The sequence below is a fragment of the Enhydra lutris genome, unplaced genomic scaffold (assembly GCF_002288905.1).
Source record: "Enhydra lutris kenyoni isolate GAN:26980312 unplaced genomic scaffold, ASM228890v2 scaffoldscaffold68, whole genome shotgun sequence".
NCBI lineage: Eukaryota > Metazoa > Chordata > Mammalia > Carnivora > Mustelidae > Enhydra > Enhydra lutris.
Genome location: NW_019154152.1, coordinates 9,032,462 through 9,045,124, shown reverse-complemented (window position 1 = coordinate 9,045,124; position 12,663 = coordinate 9,032,462). Strand labels below are relative to the sequence as shown.

The 12,663-nt window shown below is 38.4% G+C and overlaps 1 protein-coding gene across 1 annotated transcript; it reads left to right on the top strand.

Moving 5' to 3' along the window:
* Nucleotides 1-6,688: 6,688 nt before the first annotated feature.
* On the top strand, nucleotides 6,689-7,642 carry LOC111159295 (olfactory receptor 51Q1-like). The gene has a single exon (XM_022521708.1). It carries the CDS (start codon nucleotides 6,689-6,691, stop codon nucleotides 7,640-7,642), a length of 954 nt encoding a protein of 317 aa, XP_022377416.1.
* Nucleotides 7,643-12,663: the final 5,021 nt, after the last annotated feature.

The following is a 12,663-nucleotide window of genomic DNA, read 5'->3' as shown; positions in this document are numbered from 1 at the left end:
TGGACAGGACTGGAAGAGATTATGTTGAGTGAAGTAAGTCAAGCAGAGAGAGTCGACTATCATATGGTTTCACTTACTTGTGGAACATAAGGAATAACATGGAGGACATAGGGAGATGGAGAGGAGAAGGGAGTTGGGGGAAATTAGAGGGGGGGACAGATCATGAGAGACTGTGGACTCTGAGAAACAAACTGAGGGTTTTGGAGGGGAGGGAAATGGGAGGTTGGGTGAGCCTGGTGGTGGGTATTATGGAGGGCATGTATTGATTGCATGGAGCACTGTGTGTGGTGCATAAACAATGAATTCTGGAACACTGAAAAGAAATTAAAAAGAAAGAAAGAAAGAAAGAGAGAAATAGAAAAGAAAAAAAAAGAATTGCATATTCTTCAGTTTGTCCCCTCCCCCCAAAAAAGAATATAGGGATCAATGTACAGGGAGTGTACTGAACTGCTCATACAAAGATCATAAGGCAAAACAGTTCTGAATGTGCCTTATCAGCCCAAGAAAAATTCTGAGAGCTTTATTCAATAAGGAATATATAAAGTATTATATTTGTGATGGACTCAAAAAAAAATATTTCCCTATTAGTTTTGGAGTTACAAATGGTACTTTTATTCTACGAGTAAAATGTAAACATATATAGTTTACAGAGTCAAAAGTTATTCAAAATGTCTTCATCTTCAAATAAAGAGTTTAGCATGCTTTATTATCCATTCAATCCCTTCTGTTGTCATTTTTAATATTAATAATCATTAATTGTATCTGCATTTTAATGTAGATATTATTGGCAATGTTAGACATTAACACAGTTGATATATTACTGGCAATGTTAGAGATTTACAAAGCTGAATTTTCCTATTGAATACATATATATATATATATTCACTACAAGTCTCTATTTTGGTTTTTCTGGTTTCTCTCCCCAAAGTCAAAAAATATTTTCAATCTTTTAAATTTCTCTTTAGAAAAGCATTTATATATGTTGGCTAATTGAATATTAAAAAAAGAAGAGACAAACCATGAGAGACTGTGGACTCTGAGAAGCAAACTGAGGGTTTTAGATGGGAGGGGTGGTGGGGAGATGGGTTGGCCCGGTGATGGGTATTAAGGAGTGCATCTATTGCATGGAGCACTGGGTATTATACATAAACAATGAATCATGGAACACTACATCAAAGACTAATGACATACTGTGTGGTGATTAACACAACATTATTTTTAAAAATAGTAAAAGGAGACAGACAAACACACACAAAAGGAAGAAAAAGAAAAGCATTTATATATAAACAAGAAATTGTGTATTTATACTTTTCCCCAGTGAACATTGTGCACTGTCCTCTAGTTGATGTTTCATATGCTTGTGTATCTTTGAAACCATTCATAACCCGTACATGAAGAGCACAACCACTTCTTTTCATCTACCTAACATTCCATTGTGTTGACTCTGGTATATTGCAGATTATGGGAATTTATTTACCAGTTCCCACTTGATGAATACCTAGCTTGCCTCCATTTTTTGTTTTCTTGTTAACATTGATGTGAATAATCTTGTATCTATGTCGACTTGCCTACATGTAAATATGTTTGTATGTTAATTTTTAAGTTTTTTATTTAAACTCCAGGTAGTTAGCATACAGTGTAGCATCAGTTTCAAGTGTACAACATAGTAATCCAGCACTTCCATACATCAGCCTGTGCTCATCACAAGTGTGCTCCTTAATCCCCCTATTTCACCCATTTCCCTACCCACCTCCCACCCTCATCTCCTCCCATAGCCATCAGTTGGTTCTCTACAGTGAAGAGCCTGTTCCTTGGTTTGTCTCTATTTTTTCCCCAAGACTGTTTTGTTTCTTCAATTCCACATATGGGAAATTCATAGTGAACTCATATGGTATTTGTCTTCCTCTGACTGACTTATTTTTATAAGTGGAATTAAATTGGGGTGCTTGGGTGGTTCAGTCAGTTAAGCATCCAGTTCTTGGTTTTGGCTCAGGTCATGATCTCAGGGTCCTGATCTCAAAATGGAACACTGTGTTGTGGGACTTCCCAGTCAACAGCGTGTCTGCTTTTCTCCCTTTCTTTCTGCCCCTCCCCTGTTTGTGCTCTTTGCCTAGAATAAATAAATAAATAAATCTTTTAAAAAAAAGGACAGAAGCAGAATTAAGTTGTCAAGTAAAGGATTTCATGCATTTATAATTTTGACAGTTGCAATATTGTCATTTACCTCCATATAAGTCATACTTATTAATAGTCTTGTCAGCAACTGTGAAAGTGATTCATGAGAACTTTGCCTATCACTGTTTTAACATTTTTGGATTTTGCTAATATGGTGCATTAAAAAAAATTTTTCTCAATCTGATTTCAGTTATTTTCTTTCTTTTTTAAAGATTTTTACTTATTTATTTGACAGAGAGAGATCACAAGTAGGCAGAGAGGCAGGCATGGGGTGGGGAGCAGGATCCACGCTGAGCAGAGAGCCCCATGTGGGGCTCGATCCCAGGACCCTGAGATCATGACCTGAGCCGAAGGTAGAGGCTGAACCCACTGAGCCACCCAGGTGCCCCTGATTTCAATTATTTTCTATAATAAGTGAGAGTGAGCATCTTTTCACATTATCAAGAAATTTTATTTTTCCATTTGTTTATCTCCTGTGTCCATTTCTTATTAGGTCAGAGTTTGGCGATTTTTTTCTACAAAAGACGAGATAGTAAATAGTTTAGCTTTTTGTGGCCCATACAACTTCTTCCAAAACTGCTCAACTCTACCACTGTAGTATGAAAACAGCCATAGTCAACATATAAATAAATGAGTATAAGCGTATTCCAATAAAACAATATACGGACACTGAATTTTGAATTTAATATAATTTTCATGTGCCACAAAATGTCATTGTTTTTGTATTTTTGGTCATTTAAAAATGTAAAAATAATTCTTATCTTGTGAGTCATACAAAAACATACACATTTAATATTATATTTTTAGACAATATCTATTAATCTCTTACTATAAATAATAATGAAATTAATGAACTTCCCAGTCCACCACCATCTTCTATCTACTATCTTATTTTAAAGCATTTTATTAGAGAGATGTTCGAATAGAGTACATTGAAAAAGAACATCATAAAGAATTCCCACGTACTCTTCATTCAAACTCAACTTGAAGAATTATCAATATAGTCAATATTTATCAATTTTGACATTTTTCCTTTCTACTGATTAGTGTATAGCTTAAAAATTTAGTTTTCAATTTTAAATTATGTCTTTTAAGCCTTAACTACTAAAGATGGAGTAATCATATACCTAATACTGCATCCCAAATGTAATACTACCATCCCAACTAAATTTCTACATTCTCAACTTTTATAACTTTATATTCTGCTCTATAATCATAATCTCTTTTTGAAACAGTGGAAATGGTATAGAGGTGGATATTCCTTGGGACCAGAATAGATCCTAAAATCTAAGTAGGCCAGATACAGAAGGAATCACAAAGCCAAGGCACATTTGCAGAAACATGGTGCCTTCAGTGGTAGAAAACAAAGGAGCTATTCACAGTGAGCATGTGAAATGCTGCCGTTTTCCACTGTCTAGAGAGAAGTATAAGCTAAATAAAGTCACATATTAAACCTTAGGTCAATTATCTCTAGATGACACTCATTACAGCCCCTTCTTGCCTGAGAAGAGAGTCAGACTCCCTGGGGAAGAAGGAAAGTACAATGTTGAGGCTAGCATCTGTAAGACACAGGAAGAAGAAATTCCATTTTGCCGTTCTGACTTTTGAATCTATCAAGAGATAAGGGATACCTTCCCCCAAATCTTCAAGCTATATCAAATCTGAGTTTGGCCATATTCAAAGTGACAACAAGAAATGGTAATCCTGCCAAAAAGTAGTCCCTCTTAAAACCACATAGCTATGGCAGTAAGCAGAAGGGAACTAATATCATTGAGGAAAAAAATCTGCCAGGATATGGAGTGTGTCTTTCACATGTCACCTAACAACATCTTCACATTTCTGTAAGTCGGCTAGCTCAGTTGTTGGCATGTGCTGAGCACTAAGTAAATGTTGGAAGCTATTATATTCATCATTACTGTTATTTTTCCTGGTTCTGTCCCTTAGGGCCTCAGGTCTCAGGGCACAATATTAACTTCCATGTAAGATCTCTCCAGGGGTTTCCCTACCCACCTCCTGCATTCCAGCCTGGATCTTCATGAGCATATAACCACACTCAGCCACAGGGCAGAGAACAGATGCCCCAGAGAGCCCTGAAGAAACAAGAAAGCACAAAGGTGAGGCTGGACTGCTCCATGGGTGGTCAGTGATAAGATGACCTCTCATTGGCTTCTGCAATTTCTTTACAGTTTAGCTCTCTCATTACATTTCATTTCTAAATATTTTCCTATATTTCTTATTCTTGGTCAGACTTGCCAAAAGGTTTCAAATTACATTGATCCTTTCAAAAAACAATTTTTGAATGTTCTATATCCTTTTTAATTTTTATAATTCAAAAAATCCCATATCTATATCCATTTTCTTTTTTCCCATTTTCCCTAATTTTTTTTTTGCATTATTTTCTAAAGTCTTGGGTTTAATGTTTTTCTGGGGATTCTTCGTTTGGCATTTAAAGACACTTGGGTGAATATAGTTAGACACCATGAATACTGGGAACCCAATAACTTCTGTGTGTATTTCCTCAAAAGAAAGTTCACAGCTTTCCATCTCAGAGCACTCCAAAAATTAGTAAGTATTCATTTACTCTCATTATATAAATTATTTTATTTAAAAAATACAAGTCGTATTCACCCCCTAGGGAGCAGTATAGCTCCCCCTTTGGAGCACATGGTCCTCAGAAACTGTCAAATTTTTTCTGTTCACTCCTCAGGCCACTTTAATTCAGCTGCTTCTCCCATCATTCTATTGAAATGTCTTTTCAAAAGCTTACTATTGACATTTACATCCTTAAACTGAATAGGTGCTTTCCAGCACGGATTTTACTGAGTGGTTGAGCAGCACTAAACTGTAGTGAACACACCCTTTACCTTCTTTGCCTCCCATATCCTTTGTTTTCCACCCACTTCTCCAAGCAGTACTTCATTGTTTCCTTTGCTTTTTCTTCCCCATCTAAGCAATTGCTAAGTTTTACACTTCCTTAAAGGGATGGGTCCTCCACCTTCTTCCTTTCTCACCCTAATTCTTGCCTAGATTATCACATTAACTTCCAGATTTACAGTTACCCTGAATATGCCAGAGACTCCATGACCCCTAGTAGATTTCTCCTCTGTCCTGCTGCGCCTCATATCTGTCTGTCCAATCGTCATTTCTCTTGAATAGCTCCTACAAACATCAAACTCAACACGCACAAACCAAACTGCAGTCCTTCCTCTACAGGTGCCTGCTTCTGTACTGCCTAGAATAAAATTGTCACTATCATCCAATTTGTTGCTCAAAGACGACCCCTGGACATCACCATACTTCTGTCTGAATAGAAGGAGGTGGTCTCCAGAATCTTATTTGCCTGCATGTCAAGTGTAAAGTGAACTAAAACAAAACAAAACAAAACAAAACAAAACAAAAAAACTCTTGATTTGGTTACTAGAAGGTTTTTTGAAATATTGATGACCAATGTTTCAGTTAGTAAACGAGTATCTGTAAGTTTATGTGTACAAGAGCTGGTAGGAAGTGTATTATGAGGCTTGCAGAAAGCTAAATTTTAGTGCATAGTGTTGGAAAGTTGGAAAAATAAGATTATTTAAAATAGAAATTTATGGCAATAGAATCCATAATTATTTGCTACCACTTTGGTTAGCATATTGCTCAATGGTTTTATGAAAAACAATTCCAGGGGCACCTGGATGGCTCACTCGGTTGAATGTCTGACTCTTGATTTTGGCTCAGGTCATGATCTCAGAGTTGTGGGATAGAGCCCTGTAAGGACCCAATAATAGGTCCGTGATTAAAGGAGCAAGACTGATACAAAGCGAAGGTCAAGCAAAGCTTTATTTTGCGCCAAGCATCAAGAATCTAACTGAACGTTCGGGGCCGCACCTCTTACAAGAGAGGGCGACCCTTCTCTGTTTCGCAGACTAGCTTTTAAGGGCAAAGGCCATGCGGTCAGGCCTGGCCACGCACAGGTGGCCAATGATATTGTAACACACACAGGAAACTCCACAGTGATGCTAGGTGACCAATTGAGTTATAATTTACCCTAGTAGACATTTGATTTAGCCTATCACACCTTCGTTAGGATTGGCGCCCAAAAGGCTCCCAAAGGGCGGGGCCCATACTCCTTGGTAACCAGGGAGAGAGTATGCATCCCCCCACTGATCGGATGTCTCCACCTGGCCTGACCCACCCTTGTATCTGGGCTTTGTTACCTGAAGATGGTTTCCAGGACTTGTCTCCAAGTAAATCCCCTGGGGGAAGTGGAGCAGGGACAGTTTCTAAATAGGTCCTTACAAGCCCCATGGGGGGGAATATGCTCGGATTTTCTCTCTCCCTTTTCCCCATCCCCCCCACAAATAAATAAATATATAAACCTTAAAAGAAAAAGAAAATTAAAAAAAAAATCAATTCCAGACACCTATTTCAGTCCTAGATTAAAGAATAGATAATGATTCTATGGCAGTAGCATACTGATAAAATCTCTTATTGTGAAGCACACAGATTTTGGTTTTGCATTCAACAAGGCATGGCCAAAGTAACTAACACCACCCAAGCCTCCTTCTACTTCATCCTCACGGGCATCCCTGGATTTGAGGTCTCTCACATCTGGATCTCCATCCCCTTCTGCTGCCTCTATACCATCTCCATTGTCGGTAACACCACCATTCTCGCTGTCATCCACACAGAGCCATCCCTCCACCAGCCCATGTACCTATTTCTCTCCATGCTGGCCCTGACTGACCTGGGCCTCACCCTCACCACTTTGCCCACAGTCCTGCAGCTCCTCTGGTTCAACATTCATAAGATCAGCTTTGAAGCTTGCTTTGCGCAGTTTTTCTTCCTCCATGGATTCTCCTTCATGGAATCTTCAGTACTGTTGGCCATGTCCTTTGATCGCTATGTGGCCATCTGCTGCCCCCTCCATTATGTCACCATCCTCACCAGTAAAATCATTGGCAGGATTGCTTTAGCCATCATTTGCCGCTGCGTTCTGGCTGTTCTCCCTTCCCTTTTCCTACTCAAGCACCTGCCCTTCTGCCGCTCCCACCTTCTCACTCACTCCTACTGCCTCCACCAGGATATGATCCACCTGGTCTGTGCTGACATCGGGGTCAACAGCTGGTACGGATTTGCCCTGGTTTTGCTCATTATAGTGATGGACCCTCTGCTCATTGTGCTCTCCTACGCATTCATCTTGAAGAGTATCTTGGGCACAGCCTCCTATACTGAGCGGTTCCGGGCCCTCAATAACTGTCTATCCCACATTCTGGCTGTTCTGGTCCTTTATGTTCCCATGGTTGGAGTATCTATGACTCATCGATTTGCCAGACATGCCTCTCCACTGGTCCATGTCATCATGGCCAATATCTACCTGCTGGCACCTCCTGTAATGAATCCCATCATTTACAGTGTAAAGACAAAGCAGATCTGCCAGGGAATCAACCACCTCCTTTTCAAAAGAAGTATGTGTTTGAGATGAAAGAAGGAATTTATTTAGATTACTCAGGAATTGAGAGTCACAGGCTTATGGGGACAGTATAGTCACAATGAGAAATGGTGACTGGACAGTAATACCCTATCATATTTTTAAGGCAGTATGACATCGTCCTGGCTTTTCTCAAAGTTTTGTCTGGGAGGACCTACCACCAAATGTTCTGTCCAAAAGAGATGTGGGCCTGAGTTGATTAAATTCTAGCACATTTACCAACAGTGGGATGAGCTTCATTAATTGAGTAAAGATTTAAGTTTCGTCTTCCTTTCTGGATATACTTTTCTCCTATGGGCTTGGTTAAATAAGTTTGAAGAAATCCCTTAGTTGTTGCCCCAACAACCCATTCTCATAGGCAGCTTCACTCAGACATCCAGGTAAACTCGACCTCCACTGTACTGGCTCACCTTCCTGCAAAGATATACTCCTATTTTCTCTTGCAAAAAAAAAAAAAAAAAAATCTTCCAGGGAGGATGGATACAGTTCAAATTTCTTGGCTATTCCAGTTTACCTAAAGAACATGATTTCAGCAGACCAAATGAACACATGTAATCTGAAGATTGGGGTGGAATGGTTAGTTAGGTCCCCCACCACTAGAATTAAGGCTCTTGTCATGCTAGAGTTCCTTTAGTGTTTAGAATTAAAACTTTAAGTGAGTTTACATATAATATTTGTGGGAATAAGAACTCAATTTTCTGACCAGAGCAGACTCTTTTGTTTTGTTTTGTTTTTAAACCTTAATGTCTTTGATGTGGCTCAAATTCTTAGGGGAAATTTCCCTTTGTCATTATGAATTCTGTACCAGAAAAGGTTCAGATAGAAGGAATATGGCCTTCCTGATCATTATTTTGTAGGAATGAGATTGGATCTCAGACATATCAGTTTGAAAGGCAGCTATAGTTATGGTCACAACTTCTGATTCTTGAACCCATAATGCAGGTGGCCAGTAGGAAGACTGACTTAGATTTGAATCAAAATAGGCAGGACTTCAGTGAGAGTGTAGTGGGGCAGGGGATGCTTAGGAGGCAAAAGGCAGAGAACAAGGGGGGAAAGGATGTCTTTCTCTACTGATACTCTTTTCTCCTTATTTCCCCCCTTCTTAACCAGAGCCTAGAAGTTACCAGGTTTCTCCAGAGAACCATGGGTCAGCTGGCATAAGGAAACAAATTACAGAATGGGAGGCATGTACAATCTCAGAACAGGGGAAATCAGGACCAGGAAACCCCAATTTTTTTTTAAAGTCAATAAATGGGTTAGGAATATGTCAAAGAGGGCACTTGTTGTAATGAGCACTGGGTGTTATGTGTAAGTGATGAGTCACTGAATTCTACTCCAGAAATCAATATTGCACTAAATGTTAACTAACTAAAATTAAAAGAAGAAGAAAAAGGAGAAGGAGGAGAAGAAGATTTTTTTTTTTCCCAATGGATAGTACAGGCTTGAGAATCTTCCAAAACATCATGAGGGGAAAGTAAGTCTTAGGATTATGCCAGATTTTCAAGTGGAGCACCTGACACCATTAATAATCACTCTTTTTTTTCCCCATTACTAATTATATGAATTTTTTACCAGCTAATAAAACTCTGAGTTCACTTTTTGGATTTCTAAAACTGAGATAATAGTACCCATCTCATAAGGCTGAGTTTTCAATGAATCACAGTATGCAGAAGACACAGGTGTGCAAACCGAGGTGCTCAGTTTATGTGAATTCTTTTCTTCAACTCCATTCCAAAAAATTACACTGTGGATTATGGATGGGAACATCTATGGAAACATCTATGGTTCCATCCCCACGAGAATAGGAATTGGGGTAGCTAGATGGTAACTGTCCACACACACAGATACTTCCACTACCCTCTAAAGACTTCCCTGATGGGAGGATGGGTTTCTGAGGTGGAGATGACAGAATAAAATTCAACTTAGGACAATGAGAACTACCAGTGTCATGGGCTGAATTGTGTCCCCTGCAAATTCATATGTAGAAATTTAATCCCTGTATCTTTGCATATGACAGTATTTAGAGATAGGGTTTTTAAAGAGGTAATTAAGTTAAAATGAGTTCACTAGGATGGGCTCTATTCCAATATGACTGGTTTCCCATGGAGAAGAGGTGTTTAGACACAGATAAGCGCAACCACAGCTGGAAGACTATGTGGTGACATAGGGAGAAGACAGCCATTTGTAAGCCAAGGGAGGAAGGCCTCAGAGAAAACCAGAATGGTGAGAAATTGTGCAAGTCCTTCAAAGTTGTGAAAAAATAAGTTGTTTCAGCCACCCAGTCTGTGGTACTTTTTTTGGCAGCACTAGCAGATTATTCGAACCCAGGGCCTATGTTTCTGTAACTGTAAAACTAAAGTCGGCTATAGAAGAGAGTAGAAATATTTTGGTTACACTAAAAAGACTAGAGTTTGGAAACACAAAGAGGAATTATTGGGCAAAGTAGGTTGTTCAATGACTGGTGAATGGTCTGGCTGACTGTCCGTATTATAAAGTACAGTCTAAGTAATGGAAGACAAGGCACCCATCGACTCTAAGCCCACAGGCTTGCATGGGTCATGTCTCAGTGTGCTGCCTTTCCAGCAGCTATTAAGAATGAAATAATCTCTTAGTGAGAGCTTTCTTTCTTTTTTTTAATAATCATTTTTTTTAATTTATTTTCAGCATAACAGTATTCATTGTTTTTGTACCACACCCAGTGCTCCATGCAATCCATGCCCTCTCTAATACCCACCACCTGGTTCCCCCAACCTCCCACCCCCCCACCTCTTCAAACCCTTCAGATTGTTTTTCAGAGTCCATAGTCTCTCATTGTTCACCTCCCCTTCCAATTTCCCCCAACCAACTGAATGTTATAGTCACCAAACTCCCAGACAACTGCCAATATTTAAGTGGAAACTAAATGAAGATTAAATGAAGAAGTCTGCCCTAATTCTTTGTTCAATCTTTCTGTTTCCTTTCCCTGGACAAAACTGTTCTTTCCTTTGTGTACTTGTGCATGTGTGTATGTGTGTGACCTTCACAACTTAAGAAATGACATGATATGTTTAGATTTCAAAATAGATTTGCATTTTGGAAAATTTTTTTAGCTATTGTGAAATGTTTCTACATAAATTACTCAGTGCCTAGAAAGTAAATGACTCTATTAGTCCCATGTAAATATGGAAATGAACTTGTATCTCATAAAATTCAGAAGGTGGTCTTCTTGACCCTTTTTAAATTATTTTAAATGAGATATATAAGAGGAAGTAGGATTGAATATCAATTTTTTAGAGATGTGAAGTGGATCGTATTAGTTCAAGCAGAAGAGAGCTCAGGCTGCTGCTACAGAAAAAGGGATCTGATTCTAACTGGGCAGCTAAGAATCTTCTTGCAAATAATGAGCAAAAAAGCAAAGACAGAGAAAAACTGAAGCAATGAATTTGCCCTTCATCAGGTAAATAGATTAAAAAAAATGTGGTACATCCACATGATAGGATATTATTCAGAAATTTAAAAAAGGAATGAGATACCAGGATACATAAAGGCATAGATGAACCCTAAATGTGTATTGCTAAATGAGAGAAGCTAGTTTTAAAAACCTACATGTTTGCTTTCATTTATATGAAATTCTGAAAAAGGCAATTCTAGAAAAAGAATAAACTAATCAGTCATCACCAAGGATTTGGGAGAGTAGGATGCTGAATTGGTGAAGCAAAGAGGATTTTCTAGAGGGAGAAAATCATTCTATAATACTGGAATGGTACATACATGACACTATGCATTTGCCACTTCCCATAGCACTTTATAGCAGTACAGAAAGAACTATAATGTAGGTTAATTTTGATAAATACTTATGACATCAGAGATTCCCAGGATGGAATGCAGAATATGGCAAAAGAAAAATAGAATTCTATTACAAAATATGAAACAACTGCATTGAAGGAGATGGGTATTGCACTGAAGGATGTGTGTGCTGGATGGGCGTGGGGCGGAGTTGCTGCACTAAGCTTGCAAACTGGCTGGAGTCTGTAAGAGTAGAGACAGGAAGAACAATAAGTGCTGTACTCTGCTTGATGAAGTAATTTCTCATGGCAGTGTAATAAGCATTTCTACCAACACTTTACATGTGTGCTGGAATCGAACACCTAAGTGAATGGATGGCAGACGGAGGCAGCCAGGTTCTCACTACCTGAGTGGGAGGTTACAGAAAAACAAGAGGAGATGGCTTGAGTGATCCATGCAACAGAGCTGGAGACATCAATATGACGTCATGGTTAGCTCAACGTAGTTGCCTATGGTTAAATGCAGACATATTTGTATAGACCCGGGTGAGTATATGGACACGGATTTCCTTGCTCTGCCAGCTAAGAGGGCCTAGAAACAATGATAAACTAGTAGCCACAATCACACTCATTAACAGAAACAAATATTTTTAGAAGAAATTTTAATTTATCTGACAAAATCAGTATAAGAAATATGGAAGCTAAAAATTATTAGATTTTCAATGAGAAAATTAATTCAATTTATATATCAAAATTTTATTCCAATATTATATTCCATACTGGAAAAATAACAGGGAAAAAATATTTAAACATTTTTTAATAAAAATGCTAAACTCGTCTAATTTGTCCAACAATCCACTCTTACCAGGACTAAATATGAATGTACATGCTTGTACCATCCTTCTGCATTCGTTTGCAAAGGGTAATACATTTGACATGTTGTTTATGTCCTAATATGAGCATTTTTATTGGTGGATTTTTATGGTTATGGATTTCTAGTCTGGTATCTATTTGTATTTCTTTGCCTCTCACCTTGGGAGCTAGAGTCTAGTCATAGCTTGAGTGTAAATATATGCACATACATATGTGTGTGTGTATGTGTGTGTGTGTTTTGTTTTGTTTTGTTTTTTAACTGAAGGTGGTATCTGCATGGTATATTGAACAGCAGGTAATATGTGCAAAACACAGGACTCCAGCGATAACTTTTAACCTGTGAATTAGCAGGAATAAAGTAGTGACATCATATGTATT